The sequence below is a fragment of the Dipodomys ordii genome, unplaced genomic scaffold, assembly GCF_000151885.1.
Source record: "Dipodomys ordii isolate 6190 unplaced genomic scaffold, Dord_2.0 Scaffold62, whole genome shotgun sequence".
Taxonomy (NCBI): Eukaryota; Metazoa; Chordata; class Mammalia; order Rodentia; family Heteromyidae; genus Dipodomys; species Dipodomys ordii.
Window position 1 is genome coordinate 1,174,551 of NW_012267278.1, and position 15,149 is coordinate 1,189,699.

The 15,149-nt window shown below is 35.0% G+C and overlaps 1 protein-coding gene across 1 annotated transcript in view; it reads right to left on the reverse strand.

Annotated features, from left to right (window-relative positions):
* Fig4 (FIG4 phosphoinositide 5-phosphatase) overlaps positions 1–15,149 on the reverse strand; it is a 104,741-nt gene that overhangs the window by 73,928 nt on the left and 15,664 nt on the right. The window contains exons 4-6 of the mRNA XM_013022435.1: positions 12,301–12,457; positions 6,239–6,289; positions 1,833–1,981 (exon numbers count right to left, since the gene is read on the reverse strand). Coding sequence (XP_012877889.1) covers positions 1,833–1,981; positions 6,239–6,289; positions 12,301–12,457 — 357 coding nt within the window. The remainder of the gene's footprint in view (positions 1–1,832; positions 1,982–6,238; positions 6,290–12,300; positions 12,458–15,149) is intronic.

Consider the following 15,149-nt stretch of genomic DNA (forward strand, 5'->3'; position numbering starts at 1 on the left):
TGACATATGGTTGTTTTGAGGATGACATAAATTAGTTAGCCCTGCTAAGAGTAGGGCCTAAGAAAGTATACTTGGTCAGGCTGAGCAAGTGAAAAAGCAATCTCTGACATGCTGCACTAGTGCTTCTGGACACTGGCATATAATCTTCATTTCTGGGCCTCGGTTTCTTAGTAAATCTTTAATTCTGTAAAATTAGAGTTATAGCTGGATGCCTGGTGGTTCATCCCTGTAATCCTAGCTAATCTAAGGATTGCAGTTCAAAGCCAGCCCAGGTAGGAAAGTCTATGGACTCTGATCTCCAATTAACTACCAAAAAACCAGAAGTAGAGCTCAAAGTAGTAGAGTGCTAGCCTTGAATGAAAGAGCTCAGGGACAGCATCCAGGCCCTGAATTCAAGCCCTACAACCAAAAAAAAAAAAATGGCGTTATACCCAAGAGCAGAGTTTTATGACACTTAGAACATTACATGTAAACATCTAGCACACAATAAATAACACATCTTTTCCCTAAATTCTGCTTCTATAAAACTGTTTCTCTGAAAGAAAAGATTATGAGTATTCTACAGTTTCAAAGAAATAGAGAAAGAGAAAAAGAAAGGAAGAAAAAAGAAAGAAAATAAAAGAAAGGAAGGAAGGAAGAAAGAAAGGAAGGAAAGAAAGAAAAAGACCGAGAGAGGGAGAGGGAGGGAGGGAGGGAGGGAAGGAAGGAAGGACAGAAAAGAATTACTCATTTAAATTTCAATAGAAGTCTATGCCTGAATATATCCCTTAAAAGGTACACGAATAGCCAGGTGCCAATGGCTCATGTCTGTAATCCTAGCTACTCCGGAGGCTGAGATCTGAGGATCATGTTTGGAAGCTAGCCTGGTTAGGAAAGTGCAAGAGACTCTTACCTCCAGTTAGCCACAGAAAAAGCTGGAGGTGGCACTGTGGCTCAAGTGGTAGACTGCTAGTCTTGAGTTAAAGGAACCTAGGGACAGAGCACAGGCCCAGAGTTCAAGCCTGAGGACAGGCAAAAAAAAGTGCATGAACAGCCAGGTGCTAGTGGCTCACACCTATAATCCTAGCTATCAGGAGGAAGAGATCTGAGAACTGCCATTTGAAGCCAGCCTGGGTAGTAAAGCCTGTGACACTATTATCTTCAATTAACTACCAAAAAATAAATATAAAAAATAAAATAAAAACAAAAAAAACCTGAAATAGAGCTTTGGCTCAAGTGGTAGAGCACTACCCTTGAGCACAAAAGCTCAGGGACAGCACGGTTGAGTTTTAGGCTCCAGAATCAGAGTGTACATGCGCACATGCGCGCGCGCGCGCGCGCGCACACGCGCACACACACACACACACACACACACACACACACACAGTGCTTGAATAGCTGGGCACTGTGGGTGGCTCATGCTCAGGAGACAGAGATCTGAGGATCATGGTTTGAAGCCATCCTGGGAAGAAAAGTGTTTGAGACTCTTATCTCCAATTAATCACCAAAAAGTCAGAAGTGGAGCTAAAGCAGTAGAGGGCTAGCCATATGCAAAAAGCTCAGGAACAGTACCCAGGCCTAAGTTAAAGCCTCAGGACCAGTACAAAAAAAAATTGAATGAATAACTGCTAGAAAATGTCAGCAATTTTCTGGCTGGCCTACAAATGAAATCAAATACTGATTAATGGTTTCTCTAAATTGGTCAAGGTCATGTACCACCACCACCCCCCAAAAAAAAAACTATGTAAAGATAAAGAGCAGATTTTGGAGAAATATGAAAGAAATGTGAGTGAATTTAATAAGGTACCATTTCATGGATGTCACATGCATTAAGTATCCTTCAAACCACCTACCACTTCCACCCTGTGTAATTAATCCTTCATCTTCAAAAATGTCAAAACTCTCCTGGCGAGCCTGGGTTGTTTCTGACTTTAACATCTCCAGGGGCATTCGCAAGACAGTAAGATTATATTGAAGTGAGTGGGACAAATCATAGCTGTAACTGAGAAGAGAAATGAAGCTTAAAAATTACAAAAGCAAAACATATTTCACAGTGTTGTTTCCTATACAGAATTAAAATCTGTGAACTAAATTATTTAACACCTGTTACTGAACTTGGAAGCAATGCTGTTCAAATAAGCCCTGGAAACAGAGCCAAATATTAATACAATTGGAAATAAAATAGTCACCACGTGAATTAGGCATTTGTATGACTAAAAATATTCAATATAATGTAAGAAGTCTACATTCCTTGATTAGTTCAATGTGCATTTTCTTGCTCCATACTGAAGCCATTGTTAAGTTCATGTCTATTTCAAAGGGTCATATTCATATCATACTATCTAAATGGCATTCTACATATAACTATAATACTTAAATAGTATAGTTCATGGTTCTTACTCTACTTTTCATATAAGCAAAAATAATTCTATTCATTATTAATAGTGGTATCATAACATTGTAAAACAGGAATAAGCACATATGTCATTATAGAGAAACATGATGTTTTAGGCAAAATAAAAGCCATATAAAAGTTAAAGTGTCATCAGTTGTCAGTTCACATCTATAAATCCTAGTTAACTCATTATGCTACAGGATCAGGAGCATCATGATTTGAGATCAACCCAAGCAAAACCTTCACAAGACATTATCATAACCAAGAAAAACCTGGGCATGATAACAAACCTGTCATATCAACTACAAAGGAAACATGTTAGGATGATCAAAGTATTGGCCAGTTCAGGCATAAATTTGGGACTACATTTAAAAACTAAAAACAAAAAAGGCTGGGGGTGTGACTCAAGCCACACTCAGAAGCATAATACCCTAAATATAAACCCCAATACTGAAATAAATAAATGAATAAATAAGTAAACTAAATTGTTTTTGAGCAAATAAAAACACATCTGCTACAATTTTGATTGACAATCATTTTATAAACACCTTTAGCTATTTTAGTACAAAATTTTAGAAGGTATCTTTGTTTATACAAATTTGCTTTTCAAGTACATTAGTAATATTATAAGATGGTTATAATCCTGCCTATAGATATGTATTAGTTATAATTTCTTCTGTATCTTATTTATACAATTTAGTTGATTTCAATTTTGTCTGTAAAACTTAGTTTTACCACATTGTTTGATGGCTCCATTTACTGCAATAGCATCTAATCTCAAAGGAATAAAAGCTATACTAAGAAACTGGTTTCTGACTTTTAACAATTAATTCTTCCTATTTAAAACAACTGCTTCATTCTAGCTAAGTCACAAGAAATAATATAACCTTGTTAAAACAATACCCACATACAGCTGATCATAAAATATTTACTGAAATGAATTTCAGAAAATGGAAATGAGATTTTTTTTCTTTTTTGCTAATTGTGTTTTCCTATCATTTTTGTCTTGTTTGTTCATTTATTTTTGGGAGGGTAAGGAGGCACAAAATGGTGGGACAAAGGGTGAACAAATACAGCAGTGGTGCTCACTAAACACTATGTTGAAAAGGAACTATACAATGTGAGTGGGGACGAAAGAGGAAAAGTAGGAAGGAGAAAGGGGTGACATTGTTCAAAAGGAAATGTCCTCTTTATCTGACTTATGTAACTGTAACCACTCTGTACCTCACCTTTATAATAACAATTTAAAATGCATGAGAAAAAAAGAATACTTGGGAGACAATATCAGCCTAAGTGTTTTTACTTTTGGAATGATGTATAGAATTCAGCACAGGATGCAGACAAAACTCAGAGAAATGAAGTAAAAGGAGACTATTTGTAAAAGTACCACCAAACTTCTTAACCTTAAAGATGCCACAAACATAAAGTAAGCAATAAGGACTGAAAAGTACATGGTGGTGACAAATATACTTCCATCTGTAAAAGTGAAAATAATTTCATTCTATGATGATTAAAATAATAAATTTCAGCTTTACATCAATAAAGACATAACACACTCTACATATTAGACATGTATTTTATTCCATAAAAAACCAATTAACTTAATTAACAAAGTTAATTTCTTTAAAAAAAAAAAGTAAGATACCCTGTCAGCATATACTACCAGTAGCCACAAATGCCATGGGTCTTCTTTCTGGCTTTATGATTCAAGTCCTTACTGGTACATATTATTTCTTTTTAATTTTATTTTATTGTAAAGATGCTGTACCAAGGGGTTACAGTTACGTAAGGCAATGAGTACATTTCTTGTCGAGCATTGTTACCCCCTCCCTGTTGTGTTCCCACTATCCCTCCTCTCCCTCCCTTCCTCCCCCCAAGTTGTAAAGTTCATTTCCAATATACTGTCTTGTGGGTATCAGTCTTACAATGGGTCATCCTGTGTCCTTATTTCAGCATTTTGTTATTCCCCTTCCCTTCCCCAAATTAAGACAAATGTATATACAAGATGCAGGGTACCAAAATCAAGTACAGTGATGACAGCCGATTTCCCATAGGGGGAAGAACATACAAAGGAAACAAAAAAAAAATCACATAGCACATTTAAAACAACAACAAAGAGAGACCTCGTGTCCATATCTTGGGGTTCATTTCACTTAGCAACATCTTATATGGTCATATGTACATAGCTTTTGAGCTTTTCTGCTCATCTGATAAAATAATCCTAGATATATACTAATTATTGCAAATGAGGGAAAACATGGGACCTATATTTCTTTGGGTCTGGCTTACTTTACTTAATATGATTTTTTTTCCAAGTCTTTCCATTTCCTAACAAAAGGGGCGATGTTATTCTTTCTGATGGAAGCACAGAATTCATATATATATATGTATGTATATATATATATATGTGTGTGTGTGTGTGTGTGTGTGTGTGTATGTATGTATATATACACATATATATCACATTTTTTGATCAATTAATCTACTGAGGGGCATCATATTATTTTGTGCTCTGTTTTTAGAGTAGACATTATGGCAGGTAGAATCTTCCAGAGTAAGGTTGTATACCAGATCCACATACTGGTCACATAAATGGTAACCTAACACTTGATCATAATGCTCTACCATAATTTACTTGCCTGTTCAATAGTATTTTGGGTTGTCCCTGGATTACCTGGTTAGCTTGTGATGTCCATAAATATCTAATAGAAATCTGTATTTTTAGCTGGGCACCAGTGGCTCATGCCTATAATTCTAACTACTCAGGAGGCTGAGATCTGAGGATCACAGTTCAAAGATAGCCTGGGCAGAAAAGTCCCCATGAGACTCTTATCTACAATTAACCACTTAAAAATCACAAATTGTACTGTGGTTCAATTGGTAGAGCACTAGCAATGAGGCAGGGACAGCATCCCACAACCAAAGAAAGAGAGAGAGAGAGAGAGAGTTTATATAGCTATATTTTTCCTCCTGACATTTTGTCTAGGATATGTTTTCATTATCTACTAAATTGTTAAAAAAAAAACTGTTAATATCACCAATAATATTTCAGTGTTAGCCGGGTGCTGGTGGCTCACGCCTGCAATCCTAGCTACTCAGGAGGCTGAGATTTGAGGATGTCGGTTCAAAGCCAGCCAGGGCAGGAAAGTCTGTGAGGCTCTTATCTCCAACAAACCACTAGAAAATCGGAAGTGGCGCTGTGGTCAAGCAGTAGAGCGCTCGCCTTGAGCTGAAGAGCACAGGGACAGCACCCAGGCCCAGAGTTCAAGCCCTACTACCAAAAAAAAAAAAAAATTCAGTGTTGCAAGAATTCTTCCTACTTTTTTACCTAATTTTTTCCAGATTAGTAACTAAAAATATAATTCTGGCATTGTTACAACTCAGTAAAGACAGAATCCAAGTAAACTGGTATTTCTTTTTTTCTTTTTCTTTTTTTTTTTTTTTTTTGTTGGTCATGGGGCCTGAACTCTGGGCTTGGGCGCTATCCCTGAGCTCTTCAGCCCAAGGCCAGTGCTCTACTACTTGAGCTACTTGAGCTACAGCGTCACTTCCAGTCTTCTAGTAGTTTATTGGAGATAAGAGTCTCACGGCCTTTCCTTCCCAAGGTGGTTTTGAACTATGATCGTCAGATCTCAGCTTCCTGAGTAGCTAGGATTAAAGGCGTGAGCCACCAGCACCTGGCCAAAATTGATTTTTATAGTGAGAATAAATAATGTCTTAATTTATCCATTCAAAAATTTTAAATATCAGATTTTCTAATGCTTCCAAGTGAAATAATTCACTATTAATTACACACTGATTCTGTTTTTACCCCCTGGAGAAAGTTTAAGTGATTCATAGGAACAAAACTAAACACAAACCTACCTAAAGTAAAAATTGCTAGATAGGTCCACATTTTGAAATATTCGTAGATACCTAAAAGAAAAATTAAAAGCATATTACATTTTATACAATTCTGTTATTTCTTACAGTTTAACATGTACTTATATTTATATTAGTAAGTACAGCATTGACCTGAGGAACTCAAGACATCCCTAAAACAGAGATGTCACTGAAGCAACTCTAAGTCTGCTGACTATCCTTCAGAGCCCTAACTTCAGTTTCACAGTCGTTCCTCATAGCAACAGGCTGCCAGGCACCCCACCCATGTGTGGGACACAGACAGAAATAAAGACTCTGTTTGTTTTACAGTGTATTTTGTAAATAACTTGAGGTTGGATAGAGCAAAAACAAAATATTTGTGGATCATTATAACTTTAAGTCAGTATGGGTTTTTTTGGGTTTTTTTATTGTGAAAAAACTGTACAGAGGGGTTACAATTACATGGGCAAGATAATGAGTACATTTCTTATTAAGCGAAAAATAAAGTATAGAATAAAATATCCACATTATCTACCACTCAGGAGTAAATAGCATTCACATTTTTTTCACACTCATTTTAATGCTTTTAGCATAAAACAATTAAAACAGAATTTTAAAAGTTAAAATCCAATTGTCTTCCCAGTTTCATTTTCTCTCACTAAATGCAATACTCTCCTGATTACTGTTATAATTCTTTGTCCACATTAGACATCTCTAAGTGACATATAACTTATATTGTATGCTAAATATACTACACAGACCATTTCATATTTTCTATATTGTTCTGCAACTAACTTTACTCACTTGTATTTTGAAATGCAGAGGTGTTGAAAGTTTAGAATTTGTTTGCTTTAATTGATGTTTACTGAATCATACATACCACATTTTACGTATGTATTCCTCAGCTGATAAGAGTAGTAAGTTCTTTCCTGTATTCCACCATAAGAAATAGTATAGCTAAGAACACTCCATTTTCATATATATATATATATATATATATATATATATATATTCACACAAAGAAGCAAAACCAATGGGTTGTAGATAATGCATTTTCAGTTGTACTAGAGTATGTCTGCCTGAGGGACTGTTATCACTCCAACTCACAGAGTATAACTCATTTATCTTCAAAGCCTGGATCTCAGAGTATGAATTCATTTCCCAATAACATTTGATGGCAGCAGATATTTTCTTCCTACTCTGATGAATGAGAAAGAAATAGTGTCTTTTAAAATTTGCAATTCCCAAACTAAAAGCAAAGTTCAGCATCTCTTCTGTGATGTATCTGCTCTTACTTTTAACCATTCCTCAGTAAGTCTGCTTATCTTTTTCTCCCTGAAATTTATCAGATATTCTAAATACTACTCTTTGTTATATGTTGTAAATGTTTACATTCACTGTTGTTTGTCTCCTAAAATTTGCCTAAATTGTAAAAGTATTTTTAATACAGAAAGCATCAAATATAGCAGTTTTCTCTTTTTCTTTGTTGGTCGTGAGTCTTGAACTCTGGGCCTGGGAGCTGTCGCTGAGCTCTACTTGAGCCACAGTGCCACTTCTGCTTTTCTGCTGATTAATTGTAGATAAGCGTCTTGAAGGGGCTGGGAAGGTGGCTCAGTGATAGAGTGCTTGCCTTGCATGCATGAGGCCTGGGTTCGATTCCTGAGCACCACATAAACAGAAAAAAAAAAAAAGAGTCTTGTGGACGTTCCTACTCAGGCTGGCTTTGAACCACGATCCTCTTACCTCCTGGCTTTGAACCACAATCCTCAGCCTCCTGAGTCGCTAGGATTACAGGTGTGAGCCACCAGCACCCAGCTAATCTAGCATTATTTATAAATTTTTTTTCCATGCTAAGATCTTGAAATATTTTCCATAAATTTCTTAAAGCTGTACTTTTTGAATTGTTCCTTGAAAACTATCAGAAAGTGGAATCTAATTTTATCACCTTTCAAATAGAAAAACCAGCATGTACACTAACTCTAATATATATCACTTTCCTAACTAAAATGGCTATTTTCTTGGACCTTCGTCACTCTGTTCATTGGCCAATGCCAATTCCTCCATGAATACCAAGCAGTCTTATCAGAAATAACAATCCAGTTATCTAAATTATTACAAGTCCTACTGTCTTGGTTAGACTTACGCTTTCTTGTTTTTCTTTTTTACAACTGTCTGGATTATGCTTAGACTTTTACGTTTCTACATGAATTTTAAAAGAAGCTTGTCATGTCCCATTTTTTATTAAACTTCTTGAGTGTAGGTTAAATTTACATTGAATGTATGAACCAATTTTAGAAAAAAAAGCAACACTTAGGATACTCAATCTTACCATCTATGAACAAAGGAACATCTTTCCCATTATTAGGGGTTTAAGTATTATTCAACAGTGCTAGAAATTTTCTCTATAATAAAGTTTTGTGTAATTTTGTTATACTTATTCCCAGATACAGTATGGTTTTGCTGCTACTGTGAATAGGGTCATCATGAAATTTTCTCTATCACTCAGGTGTGGGAAAATTACTGATTCATACATGTCTATTGTTTTCTTCAGTCATTTGTTTAATTTTTTCATTAGTTCTGAGAGTAGGTATTATTAGATTTTCTAAAGTAGAAAATCATGCTGCATACATAATGGCAATGCTTCTTTTTTCTTTTTTTATTGTAAAAATGCTGTACAGAGGGGTTACAGTTACATGAGCAAGGTAATGAGTACATTTCCTATTGAGCATTGTTTCCTCCTCCTTTGTTTCCCCTGCTTGTTTCTTTTCAAGCTTCATGCCTCAGCTTTCTAATCTTTCTAATCTATTGAATACAGCTTTTAATATATTTGTTATGGCAGATATCTCTATTTTTCCTTACTTCAAAGGCAATGTTTTAAATTTTGCTTCCAAGAATAATTTTAGATATAACTTTTTAATAAGCATCATTTACCAGGTTCAGAAAAGATACTTATATCCATAGTTTTCTAATCACTGATCGCAAATGGATCTGGAATTCTGCCACATATATTTACTACAAATGTGAAGATAGTCATATTTTTCCTCACCATATTTTAAAGTAATAATTTTCAGTAAATTTTCTAATGTTGATGTAACCATGTATTATAAAGATAATCTATACTTATCCTTATGTATGAAACATTAAATAGTACTTGCTTTAATTCTCAATATTTTATCTAATATTTTTATTGAAATGAATTATTATATGTTACTTAAATGAATTATTATATAATGTGTTAAACATTTACAAGTATGTTAAACATTTTCCTATCAAAGAATATTGCTTCATCCTACTTATAATAAAGTATAAATTTAACTGTATCTTATTCTGGATAATATCCATTCAGTATAGTAGTAATCATTGATAATTTCACTCTACACTAGCCAAATCACTGTATAGAAAAAAATTATTTTATATTCTTGAATCATGAATGCAGAGTTTACATATAAAGTATATATGAAGTATAAAGCATCTATAAACCTCTTGAACTCTTTTCTTCCCTTCATTTTTATGTGCTGGACTAATTTATTCACTTTCAATTAAATATATGTCTGCTTGTATGCTATTTGTGATATCACTTTCAGTTTGTACAAAACAAGAGATCTTTTTTATTTTACCCAGTAGATTGTATCCATCCTCATCTGAAGCAAATTATTTTTAGCATCACCACTAACAAGTTATTTAAAGTCAATATCACAAAAATCCAGAAAATTATTACCTAATGAGATCTCAAGTAAAAGATCTCTATCACCTCAAATTTCGATTTGTATGTCAAAAAAATACAATTAATAACAAAATTAAAATCTAAATCATTACCTATCCTAAAAACAAGGATGCCTAACTTTGTTTTATTTTAATCTTCAAGGGAACTTTTATAATTTTAAATCTATTTGTTGATAGCTTTTACCTACATTCTCAAGACTCTAATAACTTCCTCCTAGAATTTCTGAAAAGCTTCAAATCTATGAAAAGCTTAGGGGAAAAATAGTACAACCAATACCAGTATATCCTTCTTAAAAACTCAGTGTTAGAAGCTTTTTTAAACACTCTCTCTCTGTCTCTTTCTCTCGCTCGCTCGCTCTTTCTCTCTCTCTAAATACACAAGTACATTTTATTTTTCTAATCCTTTTCATTGAGAACCCACCATATGAAAATCTGAAATTTGAAATGCTCCAAAATCTGAAACCTTTTTGAGCCAATGTCATGACACTACAAAAAAAAAATGGAAAGTTCCACATTTGACCTCATATGACATGCAGCTGTCAAAACATAGATACACAAAGGATACTATATAAAATCACCTACTGTATATGTATAAGAAAAATATCTGAATTCTCTATTTAGACTTGGATCCCAGTCTCAAGATGTCATAGCATATTTAATGCAAATATCCCAACAAGTCTAAAATCTGAAACACTTCTCCCCCACATTTTGGATAAGAAATATTCAATCTGTGCCATTATTATATGTTGATAGCTCTCTGCATGTGTGTGCATGAAATGCACATCTGAATCAAAGATATAGTTGGAATTCATGTATTTTATCTGTTCTAAAATCTAGAATGGTCTTTTGTTTCTCTGTGATGACTGACATTTTTATGACATTTTTGAAGATATCAAAAATGGCTTGCAAAAAGTCCCATGACAGAAATTTTAAAACATTATTTTGGGGGCAGGGGGAATACAATCATACTATTCAGTGTCTATCATAATGCCTAGCATAATTGAGAGGAATGATGGTGTTGAAAGGGAAGGAGGACAAAGATGGAAGAGATGGTATTGTTCCATATGCATTGTGCTCATAAACTAACATGTTCAATGAATTCCTCTGTATAACAACTTAAAGATAATTTAAAAAATTAAAAAATTATTTCCTCATAGTTGAAGTCAAGTTTAATATTTTCAGCAAGAAATTACTTAATTATCTCACCTTGCTTCAATTAAAAAGTGCTATTATGCATGAGGCCAGTGGCTCATGCCTGGAATGGTGGCTCACTCCTGTAATCCCACCTACTCAGGAGGCTGAGATCTGAGGATAACGGTTCAAAGCCAGCCTGTGTAGGAAAGTCCCCAAGGCTCTTATCTCCAATAAACCACAGGAAGTTGTGTTTTGGCTCAAGTGGCAGTGTGCTTGCCTTGAACCGAAGAGCTGACAGACAGCACCCTGGCCCAGAGTTCAAGCCCTATGACTGACCAAAAAAAAAAAGAAAAGTGATACCATTTCATCATTTGGTTAAGTTTGTCTGCCAGTTATTCCATTAAGTATGTCTGCCATTATTATAAAATAAAGAATCATAAAAATTCTTTATCTTATAAATTGAAGAGATCCAAAGACTTTAATGTGTTAAGACTATGAATATTTTATTCCTTACACCTAATAGTATGGGTTTTGTTTTTTATTTTGGCTAATAATAGGGTTTGAACGCAAGCCCTCACTCTTGCTAGGTTTGTTTGCTCAGATGGCACAGTTACTTTGGAGACAGTCTCATGGACTTTTCTGCCTAGGCTAGCTTCTGATTGTGACCACTTGGATCTGCCTCTTGAGTTGGGAGGATTACAGGCATGAGCCACAGGTGCCTGGCACCTAATGATCTTAATAGCTACTGTTAAATCTTTGAATTGATTGTTATAATGGAGCTTTAATAGCCCTGAACAAAAGCTGTAGAATTCTAAGCCAATATTTGATCTTTTTATGCAACATTTATAATCTTTGATTATGCTTTGCTTTCTAATTGCTACAGTATTTGAAAAAATAATAAATAAAGTGAATGAATAATGTAAAACAGGCCCTGGTGATTCGTTCCTGTGATCTACCCACTCAAGAGGTTAAGATCCAGAAGAGACTGTGACTTGAGGCCAGCACAGGCAAAAAAGTTCATGAGACTCTATCTCCAAAATAACCAGCAGAAAGCTCAGCTGGAGGTGTGTGGCTTCAGTAGTACAGCACTAGCCAACCAAACAAGTCTAGCCAAGCAAATAAGATAAGCATTAGGTCCTGAGTTCAAACCCTAGGACTACCAAAAAGAAACGAAAACAAAAAGCCACCTAGTTACCACCAGTACATACCTAGCTTCATCAGGATGAGAAATCCGTACAGAATCATTGGGGATATAGATCATATTGGTATCTTCAATCTTATATATTGCATGACCTCCAATATCTGCCATCTTCCTCTGTTTGGTTATCAGCACAATATAATAACCTTCTAAAAACCTGACAAACCCTGTCAATGAAAAAAAAATCAGTAATGTTTATAAGCTTGGTGATGCTTTACACACATATTTAAGAGATCAGAGACTTGATAGGTTTCTGACTTGATCAAATCTCTGATTTATAGCCACAGAAATTTTTGATTGTATTACAAGTATTCTTTAGAAATACCCTTACTATCACTTATATCACCTAAAATTATTAATCTGAACAATTTTATTTCATTCATTATTCAATAAAATTAGTCTTATTCTAAATATGACTGAAGAGCCTTGAGCAAAAACATATAAAATATTAAAAGGAATTATTCAATAGATATAGACTTCAATTCTGAAAATGAAATCTTCTAGATCTGCTGACAAGGTACACAGTTATCACTGCTGAATGATGTAATTAAAAAGGATTCAGGTAGTACATTTTATGTTATATTATTTCCACAATTTTACTTATAAACACACACACATATACCCACACACACATACACACAGGACTGATAAAACTGAAGACACATTTCTTTGGCCTGTTTCACATGTCAAAACAGAACCCAATATATATTCCCTACAAACTAAAAGAATGTAGACAAGGCATACTGCTGAGTGGTGGTCTGGTGTGATTTGAAGACTTAAAAATCTATAGGAATACTGCCTCTAACATAATCTTCACAAAATACTAGTTGACAAATTTTAGTAGGAGAAGAGTCACTGTAAGCAAATAAATTTGAGAAATGCTAGGCTGAAAAACTTAAGAAAACTACACATATTTTTGAAACTTCCAGTTCAGAGAATGCTAATGTTCACACATGAGTCTTCATGATATATCCTCTAGACATGTGTAATCATGGAACGTCCTTCCTCTCCAAAAAAAAAAGACCAGGATATTCAATATATACTACATAAAAAATGAACTAAGCAATTTACACGCAGGGATGGGAGGGGGAAAATGAGGAAAAGCAAAGGAAGGGGTGACATTGTCTAAAAAGCATTGTACATGTTACCTGAATTATAAAACTAGAACCAAAGTGACATCTCTAACATTAAATTATACTGCTCCCGAACTACTCTGAGGCCCTTACATTGCTACTTTGGACTTCCCATCTATCTTTAAAGGCACTGTTTTAAGTAAGGGCTTAGTTTCTATTGCCTAGTTTACTACAAGGCACTTATCTTACCCATTCCCCTTTAAAACAATAGTAGTGCCAGTGGCTTACGCCTACTCAGGAGGCTGAGATCTGAGGACTGCAATTCAAAGCCAGCCTGGATTGGAAAGTCTGTGAGACTTTAGCTAGAATTAACAATCACAAAGCTGTAAGTGGGGAAAGACTTGGAAAAAATTATATTAAGTGAAGTAAGCCAGGCCCAAAGAAATATAGGTCCCATGGTTTCCCTTATTTGCAATAACTAGACAAACAGAAACTGTCAGACAAGTTGATGTTAGGCGAAATGAACCCCAAGATAAGGATTCAAATGTTTTTTTCTTTCTTGCGATTGTTGCCAACATATTTATAAGATGATTTCTTTGTTGCTTTGTATGTACCTCCCCCAGGGAATAAGCCCTGCTTTCACTGTATTTGATGTTGATATAATTTGTAGAGGGGAAGGAAAAAAAATTGTTTAAATAGGGTTACAGGTGGACCTATTACAACAATGAGATGTATAAGAAGTTATGGCGAAAAATGAACTTTACAACTTTGGCTGGGGGGGGGTGGGTGTAAGGAGAGTAGGGGGTGGGTGTGGAGAGGGGAAGGGATGGTATGGGAAAACAAAGGAGGAGGCAACAATGCTTGATAAGAAATGTACTATCTCTCCCATGTAATTGTAACCCCTCTGTATGGTATTTTCACAATTAAAAAAAAAAAAAGCTAGAAGTGGAGCTATGCTTCAAGTGATAAGAGTGGTAGCCTTGAGCAAAAGAAACTCTGGCCCTGAGTTCATACTCTATAACTGGCACACAGGAATACACACAGACACACACACACACACACACACACACACACACACACAAATAATAAAATAAACGAATGAATTAAATAAATGAGCAGTCTCTGACAGGTGATAAAGGCAATAAAAGGATATATTGCCTATGGGGTATGTATCAGAAGGACCTAGGATGGTCACAGAGTTGACAGTAATAAGGACTCCAGCCGCCAGCCACCTACTCCATTCACATACCCCAAGACCAGAAAAAACAACTTTGTGGTAGAACTCATAATACCAAACATTAGTTTACTAAATTTCCTGCTGGCCACCTAATATCAATGAACAGGACAGGATTGGCAATGTAGCTACGGATGGAATGATGCATGTTTAGAGCAAAGAAAATTGTCTAGGTGTGTAACACTCAAATTAGGATCCAGTGACCTGCCCATAAACTTTCAGTGCCATGATAAGTAAACAATTTAGAACAGGAGTTAGAAATCTTGGAGTAATTTGAGATCACTACAATATGTGTGTGCATGATCAATGAATTTGCCTTGGAAGAATATAGATTATATTTTGGGTGACAATGAACTCAATGTTTTGAGGCGCATGCTGAATAACATGACTACAAGTTATGGATTATAGTATCATGTTCTGGTGTGAAACATATTAGGGAAAAACACTGGTCCTTTACCACAAAGACTTGAAAAGCACTGCACTATATTCTTTGTTTTATTATCAACTTCAAATAGTTATGCAAGAGAATTTCAATTTAATATGTCCATTCAC